The 14,894-nt window shown below is 43.3% G+C and overlaps 1 protein-coding gene across 1 annotated transcript; it reads right to left on the bottom strand.

Moving 5' to 3' along the window:
- Positions 1–12,963: 12,963 nt before the first annotated feature.
- Positions 12,964–14,517, bottom strand: LOC147992214 (uncharacterized). The gene has a single exon (XM_087540000.1). The coding sequence runs from the start codon at positions 14,125–14,127 to the stop codon at positions 12,967–12,969; it is 1,161 nt and encodes a 386-aa protein (XP_087396126.1). The 5' UTR covers positions 14,128–14,517; the 3' UTR covers positions 12,964–12,966.
- Positions 14,518–14,894: the final 377 nt, after the last annotated feature.

Below are 14,894 nucleotides of genomic sequence, written 5' to 3'. Positions count from 1 at the left end.
ATTACATCAACGCATAAAACCTGGCTCTAATGCCACTGATAGGGAACGTAGCAATTTCAAAAAAATTCCTACGCACACGCAAGATCATGGTGATGCATAGCAACGAGAGGGGAGAGTGTTGTCCACGTACCCTCGTAGACCGAAAGCGGAAGCGTTAGCACAACGCGGTTGATGTAGTCGTACGTCTTCATGATCCGACCGATCAAGTACCGAACGCACGGCACCTCCGAGTTCTGCACACGTTCAACTCGATGACGTCCCTCGAACTCCGATCCAGCCGAGTGTTGAGGGAGAGTTTCGTCAGCACGAGGGTGTGGTGACGATGATGATATTCTACCAACGCAGGGCTTCGCCTAAGTACCGTACTATATGATCGAGGTGGGTTATGGTGGAGGGGGGCACCGCACACGGCTAAGAGATCAAGAGATCAATTGTTGTGTCTTTGGGGTGCCCCCTGCCCCCGTATATAAAGGAGTGGAGGAGGGGGAGAGTCGACCCTCTTTATGGCGCGCCCTAGGGGAGTCCTACTCCCACCGGGAGTAGGATTCCCCCTTTCCTAGTAGAACTATGAGCCCTTCCAAGTATTAGGAGTAGGAGGGAAGGAAAAGGGAAGGGAAAAGGAGAAGGAAGGAAGGGGGCGCCCCCCTCCCTAGTCCAATTCGGACCAGCCCATGGGGAGGGGTGCGGCCACCCTTTGAGGCCTTTCTCTCCTTCCCCGTATGGCCCATTAAGGCCCAATACGAATTCCCGTAACTCCCCGGTACTCCCGAAAATACCCGAATCACTTGGAACCTTTCCGATGTCTGAATATAGCCGTCCAATATATCGATCTTTACGTCTCGACCATTTTGAGACTCCTCGTCATGTCCCCGATCTCATCCGGGACTCCGAACTCCTTCGGTACATCAAAACATATAAACTTATAATATAACTGTCATCATAGTGTTAAGCGTGTGGACCCTACGGGTTCGAGAACTACGTAGACATGACCGAGACACGTCTCCGGTCAATAACCAATAACAGAACTTGGATGCTCATATTGGCTCCTACATATTCTACAAAGATCTTTATCGGTCATGCCGCATAACAACATATGTTGTTCCCTTTGTCATCGGTATGTTACTTGCCCGAGATTCGATCGTCGGTATCTCAATAGCTAGTTCAATCTCGTTACCGGCAAGTCTCTTTACTCGTTCCGTAATACATCATCCCGCAACTAACTTCATTAGTTGCAATGCTTGCAAGGCTTGAGTGATGTGCATTACCGAGAGGGCCCAGAGATACCTCTCCGACAATCGGAGTGACAAATCCTAATCTCGAAATACGCCAACCCAACAAGTACCTTCGGAGACACCTGTAGAGCACCTTTATAATCACCCAGTTATGTTGTGACATTTGGTGGCACACAAAGTGTTCCTCCGGTAAACGGGAGTTGCATAATCTCATAGTCATAGGAACATGTATAAGTCATGAAAAAAGCAGTAGCAACAAACTAAACGATCAAGTGCTAAGCTAACGGAATGGGTCAAGTCAATCACATCATTCTCCTAATTATGTGATCCCATTAATCAAATGACAACTCATGTCTATGGTTAGGAAACATAACCATCTTTGATTAACGAGCTAGTCAAGTAGAGGCATACTAGTGACACTCTGTTTGTCTATGTATTCACACATGTATTATGTTTCCGGTTAATACAATTCTAGCATGAATAATAAACATTTATCATGATATAAGGAAATAAATAATAACTTTATTATTGCCTCTAGGGCATATTTCCTTCATGCCCTTCACAACAGCCATCACGATTACTCGTTGCTACGCGTCTTCGGCTGCCTATGCTATCCCAACACCGCCTCTACTATGCCACATAAACTGTCGCCGCATTTGAGTGCTTGCGTTTTTCTTGGCTATTCTTCTCGTCATAAGGTATATCGGTGCATGGATCTCACTACCCAGCGCATCATCATCTCTCGTCACGTTGTTTTCGATGAGATGACTTTTCCCTTTGCCTCCCTACAGCCTACTGTCGCCACCACATACGACTTTCTCGCCGACGACGACAACTTATCCATTGTTGTCCCACCCCTTCCGGTCACCACTCCTACACCTACCGCACCATCCTCCCCTCCCCCCCGCCCCTCCCTCGCCACCCGCCCCTCATGCACCCACTCATCGCACGTGCATCACCTCCGGCATACACAAGGGCCCTCGCGAGCGGCTTAACCTGCATGTTTCCTCTGTCAGTAGGTACTCCCCGGTTCCCACCTCCGCCCGTGCCGCTCTCAAGGATCCCAACTAGCTCGATGCTATGACTGCGGAGTACCATGATCTCCTCAGCAACAACACTTGGGATCTTGTGCCTCCTCCTCGGGATGCCAATATCGTCTCTGACAAGTGGGTATTTCGCCACAAGCTCAAGCCCGATGGCTCCCTCGATCACTATAATGCTCGTTGGGTACTTCGGGGTTTCTCTCCATCACGCTCTCTCTTAATTGGGAGACTCGTCAGCTCGACGTCAAGAACGTCTTTCTGCATGGCACACTTGCTGAGGTTGTCTACTGTCGTCAACCCACCGGCTTCATCGACTCCACTTGCCCCGAGCACGTCTGTCGGCTGAATCGTTCGCTCTACGGTCTCAAGCAGGCTCCTCGTGCGTGGTACCAACGCTTCGCGGCTTTCATCACTTCGACCGGCTTCGTGTGCTCACGCTCAAACACCTCGTTGTTCGTCCTCCGGTGTGCGGAAGGCACGGCCTTCCTCCTTCTATATGTGGACAATATCGTCCTCACCGCCTCCTCGACCGGCTTGCTCGACAGGATCACGGTCTCTCTCCGTGCCGAGTTTGTCATGACGGACATGGGCATCCTCCACTAGTTCCTCGGCATCGTGGGCACCCGCGAATCCTCCGGCATGCATCTTTCGCAAGCCAAGTACGCCACGGAGATTCTGGACAGGGCCGGCATGACTGCTTGCAAGTCCGTCACGACACCAGTTGACACGTCGCCGAAGCTCGCTGCTACCGCCGGTCCTCCAGTGGTCGATCCCACTGAGTATCGGAGTCTCGCCGGAGCTCTCCAGTACCTCACTTTTATGCGCCCCGACATCGCATATGCCGTTCAGCAAGTTTGTCTTCATATGCACGACCCTCGTGAGCAGCATCTAGCGGCCATCAAGCACATCTTGCGCTATGTTAAGGGCTTTCTCATGGCCTTCAGCTCTACTCGACCTCGCCAGACTCCATGATCGCTTACACCAACGCCGACTGGGACGGCTGCCCTAACACTGGGCGCTCAACATCGGGCTTCTGTGTCTACCTCAGTGACAACCTCATCTCTTGGTCGTCCAAGCGGCAACACACGGTCTCTCGCTCTAGCGCTGAAGCAGAGTACCGCGTTGTGGCCAACGTCGTAGCTGAGGCGAGTTGGCTTCGGCAACTTCTCCAGGAGCTTCATCGACCATCTCTTCCTGCGACGATCGTCTTCTGTGACAATGTCAGTGCCGTCTACTTGTCCACGAACCCAGTACAACATCAGCGTACTAAACACATCGAGATCGATCTACACTCGTTCGCGATCGTGTTGCCTTGGGTCAGGTCCCCGTGCTACATGTTCCCTCATCTCGCCAGTTCACTAATATCTTGACGAAGGGACTCCGGTCGCCGTTGTTTCTGAATTTTCGGTCCAGTCTCAATGTCCGCTCTCCTCCCGTTGTGACTGTGGGGGAGTGTTAGACTAATATGTCACATATCGTGACATATCTCCTAATTCCCTAAACCGAGAAGTATCGATATTATTGTGATCTCTCATTTATGGTTAGGATTGTAAATCTGTCTATATATTAACATGCAATGGAAAAGCCCAAGTGTGGCAAACATTCCTAAGTCTTTCACGATTCACTGGAAGGCGGAGGTTTTTTATTTATTTCTAGGTGGATCGCGTGGAGCACAACTGGTTTTTTTTTTACAAAAATGAATTTGATTTGGTAGTAGCGTTGTATTTACATAATTGTAGTAAGAATCTGAACAAATCAGAGTCACTATCACCATTTTGTTGTGTGTGTCTTAGTTTTGTTACTTACCGAACGGTTCGCTCAAGGAATGCTTAGAGGCAAACTGATTGTGCACGTTTTTTGCCCTGTTATCTACCAGAACAATATTCAGAATGGTTGTTCCATGCAAAGATTACTTGGCATGCCCTTTATTCAATTCCCAGACCGCCCTGACAAATTTTTGTTTCTAATCTGTTCTGCCAAGAAACCGTTTCCAGGGTTAGGATCAGGAAAGCGCTGGATGAGAGGGAGATGAACCCTGACAGGAAAACAAACGCTTGAATTGTCTGTTCGCACTTATGCCGAAGTGCACACAAACTATGGGGGTGGTTGGACATCGCAGCAATGCATGCGGTGCTAAAAGGAGAGGACCGTTTGAGCCTAACTTCCTCTAGATTAAAACTGGCTGTGATGTTTGATGCCATCAAGTCTCCATGTGTCTGATGTTTGGGATGCTTTTTGTGTAAGTGTGCAATATTGTTCTGATAATTTTGAGCGGTTGTAATATTGTTTTAATATACACATCGAACATTTTTAAATACATGTTTGAACATATTTTACGTGAAAATGTTAAAATTTTCAAATACATGCTAATTAATTTTTTAATCATGTATTAACATTAATTTATATTACCTAAACATGTTTTACGTTATATACAAATTATTTCAAGAAATGTCATGAACATTTATTTGAACGATTTGCATTTTTTTAAATGCACAAACATTTTATAACAAACTCAAATATGATAACATTTTTAAATGTCACAAGCATTTTTTGAATGGTACGAATATTGTTTTCTAAATTGCACGAACAGTTTGTTTACAATGTGTTAACATTTTTTTAAATATGTGTGGGAATGTTTTAAAAATCTAAATAAAGAATTTTTTAATATGTACTATGTATTAAAAGTTTGCGGTATACAAACAAAAGTAAACAAACTTAAGAAAATATTCATCGCGTTGACTTCTTCTAAGGAACGATTATTCTCAAAAAACATTCCTGAAATTGAAATGTTGTAAGGAACGACAGCAGTGAAGAATTTAACGAACCAAAGGCAGACGTGTGCAAAGCATTGTTGGTGGGCTGGTCATATCATAACAAAATGTGAAGTGTATCTCTCCACACCTCCTCAAAAAGAAGATCTCCACAAGTACACTACTTCAATTTCTACAAGAATCACAATTTTGATATTGGACGAGCGATAGTTCGAAGAGGACACTGTCTCTGTACTACTCCCACACCATAGGATATCCACAATACGATTGTTTTTAACATTCAGTGATGTGGTTTATATTCACTGAATTTCAATAATTTCAGTCGATACCAAAATAATTATCGTTCGGCCAAAATAACCCTGTCATTTCAGTTTTTTTAAATGAACCTTATCATTTCAGTTGTACACAGGAATAAAAAATATTCAAAAAATCAAATATTTGGTAGAATTTTAAGTAAACATTTTGATCATTTGACCGAAATCATTGAAATTCACTGAATCTCAGTGATTCTCGGTAGTGGTTGAGATATTTATGAAACTGAATTCAAAACCTTCCACGCCTAAGCAAAACTACGTGGCCTGGTAGTGGCACAGGTTTTCAATGGGATAGCAATAGCTACTGTACACTACTACTGCTACTACTACATACCATCTATAGTCACTATTGTTGTAATCTGTAGATCGTGTAGGCTAGGGATACGGGATAGATCGATCTGTACATTCACTTCTCCTTGGCTCGAGGAGGCCGCCGTGTCGGTCATGGTGGCGAGTGGGCGGCGGCGGTGAGGAGGCAGTGGCGGCGGCGGAGCTTCCCATCGCTTCAGTGCCTCCCTCTGGATCGGATAGGGTTAGGAGTGGGGAACGGTGGCGGTGACGAACCGCGCACCCTGTGCCCCTGGATCCCACCTCCTCTTTATAGCACTGCGCGATAGGGGCCAACCAGCCTCGCTTGGGCTGGACGCCCCCGATCAGGGCGTGGATCAAGGGCCCAATGAGCCGTTGGGCCCATTGGTGGAGAGATCAACCTAACCTTCTTCCCCTTGATCTCATCATATACTTTTAACTTTTATACTTTGAAATAACTCTTTTCAAAGTACTCGTTCCATCACAGATTTGCATGTAGAGCATGTCTCATCATCACGGTTCATTCCCGATAGAATCAACACCTACAACACACTCCTCTGTTTTGAAACAGATTCTTTAACCTTGGGCCCTTTTATTGTCCGGAAATGTTAGACTATACCATAAAACCCATGTCGACTGTGTGTTCTCCGAACACACTGGGCAGTAAGCCTTTAATAAGCAGATCTTCAAATACTTGTCTGTTGCTTTCATGCTCCAAGCATTTAAACATAATTTCCGGACTTTCTCCTTAACAACGTATAACTTTGTGTCAATGTGTTTGGCATCAACACTTGACTCGTTGTCATAGGAGCGAAAGACTTAAAATAGTTATCGCTGTTGTCAACCATTATCAACTCCGGGTACAGGTCTCCTTAACCATTTTGCCTGTCCCTCAGCCTCATATCAAGCTATAAAATATCTTTGCATCACATTGATGATAATTGTTTCATTCTTTGGAGCTTTTCCACACAAAAATCTCCAAGTGTGGAAGTTAGCGACAATTGTGGATTTCGCTATACATTCCACAAGTCTTGTCTTTGTACTCACAAACTTTTTAGAGCACTTATTTCTTTCAGCATGAGGCTGATATCTTTGACTCCATTCCAGGGATCTATATATGGATTGGACATTGTCAAAACTACCCGGATATGTGAACTGTGTCAGGGCAATATATTGAGCTTCTAATAGCTGAAGCATATGGTACCATATCCGTTTTCAATCTTTTCTCATCAACTTTTGGAACACCATAGTTTCCAGTTCTATTACCCTTGACTATAAGAACATGCGTAGGTTTTCTCACATGCATACTTTAGAGACATTTCTTAGCATGTCCATGTGACATTCCTAATATCCCTTTTATTCTTTTCTTGGTGAATCTCGATAATTATAACGAGAGACACTCTACCGAGAACATTCTTTTGAACTTTGAAGACAAGAACTTCTTTTCTCCTCCCGCAGTAGGTTGACATCACCACTAGCAAGTAGGATGTCATCCACATGCACAGGATTAGGAAATGAATTTCCCATTCTATAACTTTGCACGAATACAATTGTCCTCTCATTTTCTTTAACCCAAAACAACATTTGATTGCTTTAGTCCATAAAAGACTTCTTCAGGTAGTATCCCCTGTGTTCTTTATTTTCATCTGATGTAACTCAGATCATGATCTGCTACCAACACTCATTGTAATCTATTCAGTGCAAAACGCGCAAAAACCTTTCGATTTAAGTCGTGTTTTACACCTTTACATATTTCCTTTGGAGTCACATTGTCCTTGTAGACTCTTTACAGCCTACTGGTTTGGCTCCATTGGAAATTACTCATCAGTCCCAAACATCGTTGGGATTCACCAATTTCATTTCATCTCACATAGTCTCTTATGATTTAGATAAGCAGACACTTCTCAAAACTCGAATGAGCACTTTAAATGAGGTGGGATCAACCTCCATTTGAATTTCACTAACATAGACTTTATAGTAATCAGAAGTATCTGATTTTCTCATTCCTTAAGACCATCAGTGTCTCAGGTACTGGCACTTCTTTCATATGGGGATGTTGTTGCTCTGTCATTGCCAAGAGGCAAATTAATTATATAGTCTTTCATTTCCAAGAGGCAAAAATCTTTACAGGGACCTGTGTCACAAGATCCATGTGTACTCATTCATCCTTTATAGAGCTGACATCAGGTGTTGTATAGGTCATACAACATGCTCCCCCAGATTACTCCATCTTCACTAAAAATGGCGTATCTTTAAACTTTATAATTTGGGTTTATTCTGTTAAAACTTTCTTCTTTATGGCACTTTAAGCACCGTCTTAGTATTCCTTACTCTGCTTTCGGAACTGTAAAAGATCCAGAAATACAACTATTTCTTTTCTTTAGGGGTATTAATATGACCGTCATACTCCCCTAGACGATCACATTCTTCATCACATTATCTAAAGTATAGGGGAGTTTCATCATTCTTAATTTATCTCATATATCTTTTCTCCCCCTCGAAATGTGGCAAGAACTTTTCTGCCACAATTTCGAAAAACCATTTATAACTCTTGTGAATGAGGAAACTTCGATTATCTACTTCATTTATCTGGAGTACTTTTTCCTCATTCCATTTCAGAAACTCAACATAGTTCTTTATCATTAGTACTTTTGCAAGTCACACTTGCACATCATTCTTATCTTTAGGTTCGTCTGTAACTTTTGTTCTCTTTGGATTTATTGAGTGCTTAATGACCGTTACACATAAGATGTACGGTCGATACTAGGAAAGCATAATAGCTACTCCATACTTTTCTCCGAGAGTGGGACATATTGAAAGCACATGAGTCATCATGTCTTTCTCCTGTCATACAGGATAAGTCTGAGAAAATTTCTGCCGCCATATGGGTTACGCAGGGAATTTTCCCACACTTTCCCTGCCATGCGGGTTTTATCATAATCATCTTTTCCCGCCATGCGGGTAATTCCAAGGGACATACATGCCAGAATTGGCTCTTTTGACTGCATATTCAATCATCAAATTTAGAAATAAATCCGAATGCTCTTTGACACACATGCTTGATCCGGCGTTGGTCAAATTAAACACGCATGTTGCTTGTTTCATTTCAAATCATGTTATCTGAAAAACCTTCTTCATAGAGAGTACATGAAAGACATTCGTCAACCAAGACTCTCAATGATCTATCTCTTTTCTTTTGAAGCCATTCTTTAGAGAGAACACACTCCCTCACGTTATGACCTTTCTTGGTCATCTTTCGGGTCACAAGTAACCAGCCATTCGCTTTCACGAATGAAAGCATGGAAAACTTTTAGTCTGAGAAAACTTAGCAAATAATCAACAATAATGAGCATAAAAATAACCCTACGTTGGTCTGGTTAAAAAATATGCACATTAAACTTTTGCAAAACTTCCTTTTTATACTCTAAATCATCGTTGTGGTAGAATTAGAATAAAACTCATTCTTCTATATTAATTCCATATCACCGTTGGGCAGAAATGGAAATGATGCATATAACTCATAAACAATGTGATGATAGTATTTCTATTAAACTACTTTGCTCGGAAATAATCATCATCATCAACTTTATTGCAGCGGAAACAAGAAATATACATTTCTCTAGTTCAAGAGCATTTCTTTATCCTTAACTGTTCTCTAAAAATTGATCACTATGACACAGAATTTATCAGAGATTTAAGCTTTGAATATAAGACTCATAGAATTATAGTACTGTTATCAACAACGTTGGTCAGAAAATAACAATACCATATTTTAACATAAAAACATATCTTTCTTTTGTCATAGCAGAGACTATCTGCATCTGATTTCACCCACAGGGGAAAAACAATGCTAAGATCAATTCTTCCAACTAAATTTTCCCATTGGTTCCAATTTAATTGGAGGATAAAACTTTTACTTTGCAGCGGAAAGCATGAATAAAAAATTCATGAACTTTTATTCTTTTCGGAAGAATTTTCTTTTTCCTTTTAAAATGTTAAAACTTTCATTTATTTGCAGCGGAAAACATGAATTAAAAAATTCATGAACTTTTTGCTTTTCAGAAGCATTACTTTTACTTTTCTATTTTCTAAACAAAATATTTCTCGGAATAATTTGAATAAAAAAACTGTATTATATATGCCCAAAAAAATGGACAGAAAAAAAACAAATAAAACCGGCAACTGAGCGTGGCCTCGGCCTAGCGCGAGCCGCTGCTGGCTTCGGCCCAGCGCGCCGCTGTGGCTAGGGCTAGGCGAGACGCGGGCGAGGCGCAGCGCACGCGGCCAGCCAACGGCCCGCGCGGACAACCTGCGGCCTGCCCAGCGAGCGCGATGCGGGGTGGTGCTGCCTCTCCCTTTCGGCCCAATGGCCCGCTCCGCTCTAGGGTTTTGATCTGGTCCTTCCGTGGGGATCCTATGGCCACGGGCGACTTTCGGTTGGTCAAAACTAGTCCGCAGACGCCTCTCTGCCGAAACCCTAGCCACGCTGTTCTCTCGTCGGGATCTCGCGGGCGGCGCAGAGAGGGGCTCTGCCCCGGCCGCCAGCAACGGCGGCGGATGCCAGTGCGCCGGCGAGCCTCTCCTTCCTCTCCCTCTGCTTTTCTCCCTCTTCTTTCTCCTGTGGCAGAGAGAGAGCAGCGAGGTCGAGCCCTCCTGTGATCCACTTCGCACCCGCGATCCTCTCTAGCCATCCGGCATCCGCACGAGGCACCTGGCCGGCCGCGGGCGACGGCTTACACCACCGCGCCGCGCGAGACCCGACCACTTTCTCTTATTTTTCCTACACGATCTACAGATTACAACAATGGTATCAGAGCGTGGATCAAGGGCCCAATGAGCCGTTGGGCCCATTGGTGGAGAGATCAACCTAACAACTATATCCCACCATTCGACGACGATGAAGTAGACTGAGTAAAGTCCGAAACAAACCTCGAATTCATATGGCTCGTGGGAATCGAGTCTTCACCTCATAATCCCTAAAAACACCACCTTGAACTCTCTGACCCCAGCCATTAGTTACTTCTGCTCGTTTTCGAAGTCAAAGGCGTCTGACTCCCATGTACTCTCATGAGATGGAGTCTCTAAATTTTTGTGAACTCTCTGAATTCGCTTGCAGACCATGTACTGTCTCAACGATGGACTATTTGTTTACTCATATCTTCTACAGTATTAAGGTACCTTCTCTCGTTTGTTGATATGATCAAACTCACTAAGGAGTAAAAGGGAATTTGATCAGATGAACAAACGAATGAGGTAGTTTGTGTTCTTACCTTGTTTGGATCCAAGATATACATGCTCTGAACTTACTTTATACTTTTATAGGCCTCGCACAACATTAGTATATTTGATCTTTTGCTTGCCAACTTAGGCAATGGAGCCAAATTCGGAGTATTTGATTAAGATGATGATGATTGACTCCTGTTTTAGATCGTCCTCCAAGAGAAGGGATCTCAAGTGGATCAAGTGCTAAAAAAATGAGAAGCTGCAGGAACAAAAAAATAATGAAAACAAGGATTCACTGTGATGATGCGGTTTCATTTAACAAAATGAAACCAAGGGTCACACCCTTTTTCTCTAAAAAAACAAATACAGCAGGAGCTACAAGCTACTGAATTCTCATGGAAAAATGAACAAAACACTAAATATATATACTTTGATGGCAAAAAACAATCTGCAATGTAACAAAATAACCCATTCATACGTTCTATTTCATGGCACAAATTTCTAGGTAAAATATTAACAATTCGATCAAGATGCACAACGCCACCTACAGGGACACTCAGCCTCAGTGCCTGGGAGGCTGGGATAGTGGATGACCACAAAAACATAATGATGTGTCACAGCATTTCTGTAAGAATGGCAGGGTGAATATAAATGTAGCCCTGTACTACCCAGCTGAATTATGATGTCACACGCTGGTTTGATAATTAAGATGAAACACGAGTACATGACTGAAATTAAACAAACCGTCTCAGTTGAGGTTTCATTGAGTTAACATCAAACGGGTCTCATAACTGGAAAAGGACTAAATTCAGATTACACCGAAGCTATTTCCGCAAAATAGACCAGATACATCTCCATTCCAATGTCGAAACTCATATTGCCAAACAGAGAACATGTACCAATCAGCTGCTGCAATTCCATTTCAATGCCTTCTGATCAAAGTTACTAGTAGCAACTTGAGCTGAAATCTAAAGCACTAGATTAGTTTCCTTTAGAGAAACACATGGTGATTCGTTTATAGAGTATGCATCAAAATGTGGAAACTACCATGCATTGTTACATATATAAACTACTATAGAATCCATTCCACCACAAACTATAACACTCATTGGTCATCTTGAAGTCACTACAACTAGTACACTAAAATGGGCAAGCATGCTTGATAATTTGATCATGATTCATGCATTCCCAAGTATTGAATACTCAGATAATTCTGTAAAATTGTTTGGTTAAAGAAAAATGATGGAATTTAAGCTTGTCACTTCAATTGAGATAACTGAAAGAACTATATTGAAGCTAAGCATACTAAAATTATGACCCAATAATAAGCCTTAATGCGTTTCTGAAAATCAACTGAACTGCAATGTGTTTATCTACAGAGAATTCAGCTGCTAACTACAGTCTACATACTAAAGTGAAGTCTCAAGTGACAAAAGAAAAATGGTAAAAAACAAGAAGAATCAGTTATTTGTAACTTGGAACCATTTTAAGAAGTAATTTATTTCTCTTGGCACACTTTTACTCACAAGTCTGCCAACTCTCATCTCTCATAATATGTTTGCAATATCTGAGAAAAATAATCATCTTTAAATAAACATCTGAGTAGTTCCTTCTTAAACTTTCGACCAATCTATCAATAGACCAATAAAAAGATAGTTTAGCACTTGATCAAATTATCTGGGCAAACAAGACACGATAAAATCAACAGTTTCTGGGAACAAATCAGCTGTTTTTATACATGATAGTGAGTTCAATAAAATTAATCTGGAAAACAGGTGTATGTTCATATAAGGAAGCAGGTCACAACTGACGCAACAAACTTCAAACAAGATTGTGAGTTCTATGAAAATAATCTGGGAAACTGGTTGGTGCCTAGGAAGATGAAGTTCCCAGTAAAAAAAGGTGCATTATACAACTATTTATATTCCTAAGAAATTATAAACCCATGAAACTTTTCAGAACAGGGACCTGGTCTCCCCTAGGTCAGTAGATAAATAGCTAGATTGATCAAAGTAGAAACAAGAGAGATAAATCTAACAAAGGGATCAAGTACGAGATTACCTACTCCATGCTATCAAGCATCTTGAAGTTCTTTGCCATCATCTGCGGCAGGCAGAGGTGACAACCGCAAAAAGAATGGAAAAGCAGCACCTCTGTAGCGCTCATCCGCATTGTTGCGAAAGAATTGTTGCAGCTGGACGGCGTTCAGATTGAGCACAAGAATATAGGATTCAGACTTCCTTATGGACCAGAACTCCATGTAGACATAGCCGGCTTTCATTGCGAGGATGCGCAGCCTCTTCATCCATTCGTCGCGACGAATCCTCTTCAAGTACCCAAACTGATTCAGCAAGGAGACCTCCTTCTTGACCACCCATCCACCACTGATATCACGGACCCAGAGCAGCACGCATTGCTCCTTGCAGGACACGATGCACAGCCCGCCGTGCTCCGCCATGTCCGCCATGCAGTACGATTCGACAGCCGGGAACGGCGCGGTTATAACCGACCACACCATGGTTTTCGTGTCAAGCACTAATATCTGATCTTCTTTCTCATTCCGGTATTTTTTGGTGTCGGACCGCCAGTACGCGAACCGCCCAGCGGCCATACCATCATCCGCGCAGATACAACTGTGGCGGAACGAGTTAGCCACCACCCATTTGCCGGTGCGGGAGGAGAAGACGGCGAAGCGATGGCTGTACCAGGGACATCTGGCGATGACCTGGAACGAGGGGCCGACCTCGTCCGCGACGATGGCGTAGCGGACCATGTGCCAGCCCGCGGGTGGCTCGAAGAAGATGGCAGTCCGCTCGAGGGGGTCGTAGACGGCGATTTCCGGCCCATAGCGGCCGCGGGAGAGGAGGAGGTGGCTGCCGTCACAGCCACGGAGGCGCCACCCGTCGGCAGCTTTAATCTCGGGGTGGCCTTGGAAGTAGAAATCGCCATGCGCCGCGGCGGAGGCCAGCTTGGGGTTACGTGTTGAGGAGGCCCTGACGAAGCGGAGATTAGGGTTGCGGCGGGCGGCGCACTCCCGGTCGCGCTTGGTGAGGATGACGCCGACGAGTGGGGGCGTGCGGAGCGAGAGGAAACGGCGGAAGATGGCCGGGTCGGAGGCCACGCGGCTCCAGCCCTTGCAGACGAGGGCGGCGCTGGCGAGTGACGCCATGTCGGGGAGGCGGCGGAGTATTTCTCCGAGGAGATCGTCGCCGAGAGCGTCCGTGGGCGGCGCCATGGGCTTCTTGACGCTGGCGCTCTCGCTTCTCTCCCATGGCCCCCATCTTTGTCGCCGATAGATTGGATCGCCGGCTCTCTGATAGACTTCTTGCGACTTTTAGCTTCAGGAACTCGCGCCAAAATCAAACACGTTTACCGGTGCCGATTCTGATAATGCATTGGAGTCCTCCTCCTGTCCAGCGCATAGCGAGCAGACGCGTCGTTTTCTATCTTTTATGTTCGATCCGTACCTCCAGTAACAATCTCTCTAATTTTTCTTCTCTTTGTATTCAGTTTCATGTTAATGTTTTTTTTCTAGTCTTCACTATTCATTTTCAATTCATGATGTTTTTTGAAATTCACAAACGTTTTTCAAATTCCTGACATTATTTTCCAAATTCTAGATTTTTTTAAACGTGAACATTATCTGAACTTGTGAACTTTTTGTAAATTCATGAACATTTTCTAAATTCAAGAAATTTCTGAAAATATTTTTGACTTTGTGATTTTTTTTGAATTTATGAACTTTTTTGAATTCATATATTTTTTCGAATGCGTGATTATTTTTTCAATTTGTAAAATTTTGGACATTTCTTGAAACCATAGACATTTTTTAACTATGATCTTTTTTTTAAAATTCGTGAACATTTTTAAAGTTGCAATTTTTAATTCATGAACTTTTATTGAATTTGCAAACATTTATTTGAATTTTAGGACATTTATCTGGAATTATAAGAAAATCAACCTAGGAAAAATACAAGCTAGGTTTTTGCTAGGCATGTGCGA

The sequence above is a fragment of the Triticum urartu genome, chromosome 1A (assembly GCF_056163025.1).
Source record: "Triticum urartu cultivar PI428250 chromosome 1A, HENAU_Tu73, whole genome shotgun sequence".
Classification (NCBI taxonomy): Eukaryota; Viridiplantae; Streptophyta; class Magnoliopsida; order Poales; family Poaceae; genus Triticum; species Triticum urartu.
The sequence above is the reverse complement of the archived record's forward strand: the minus strand, read 5'-3'. Positions and strand labels throughout refer to the sequence as shown.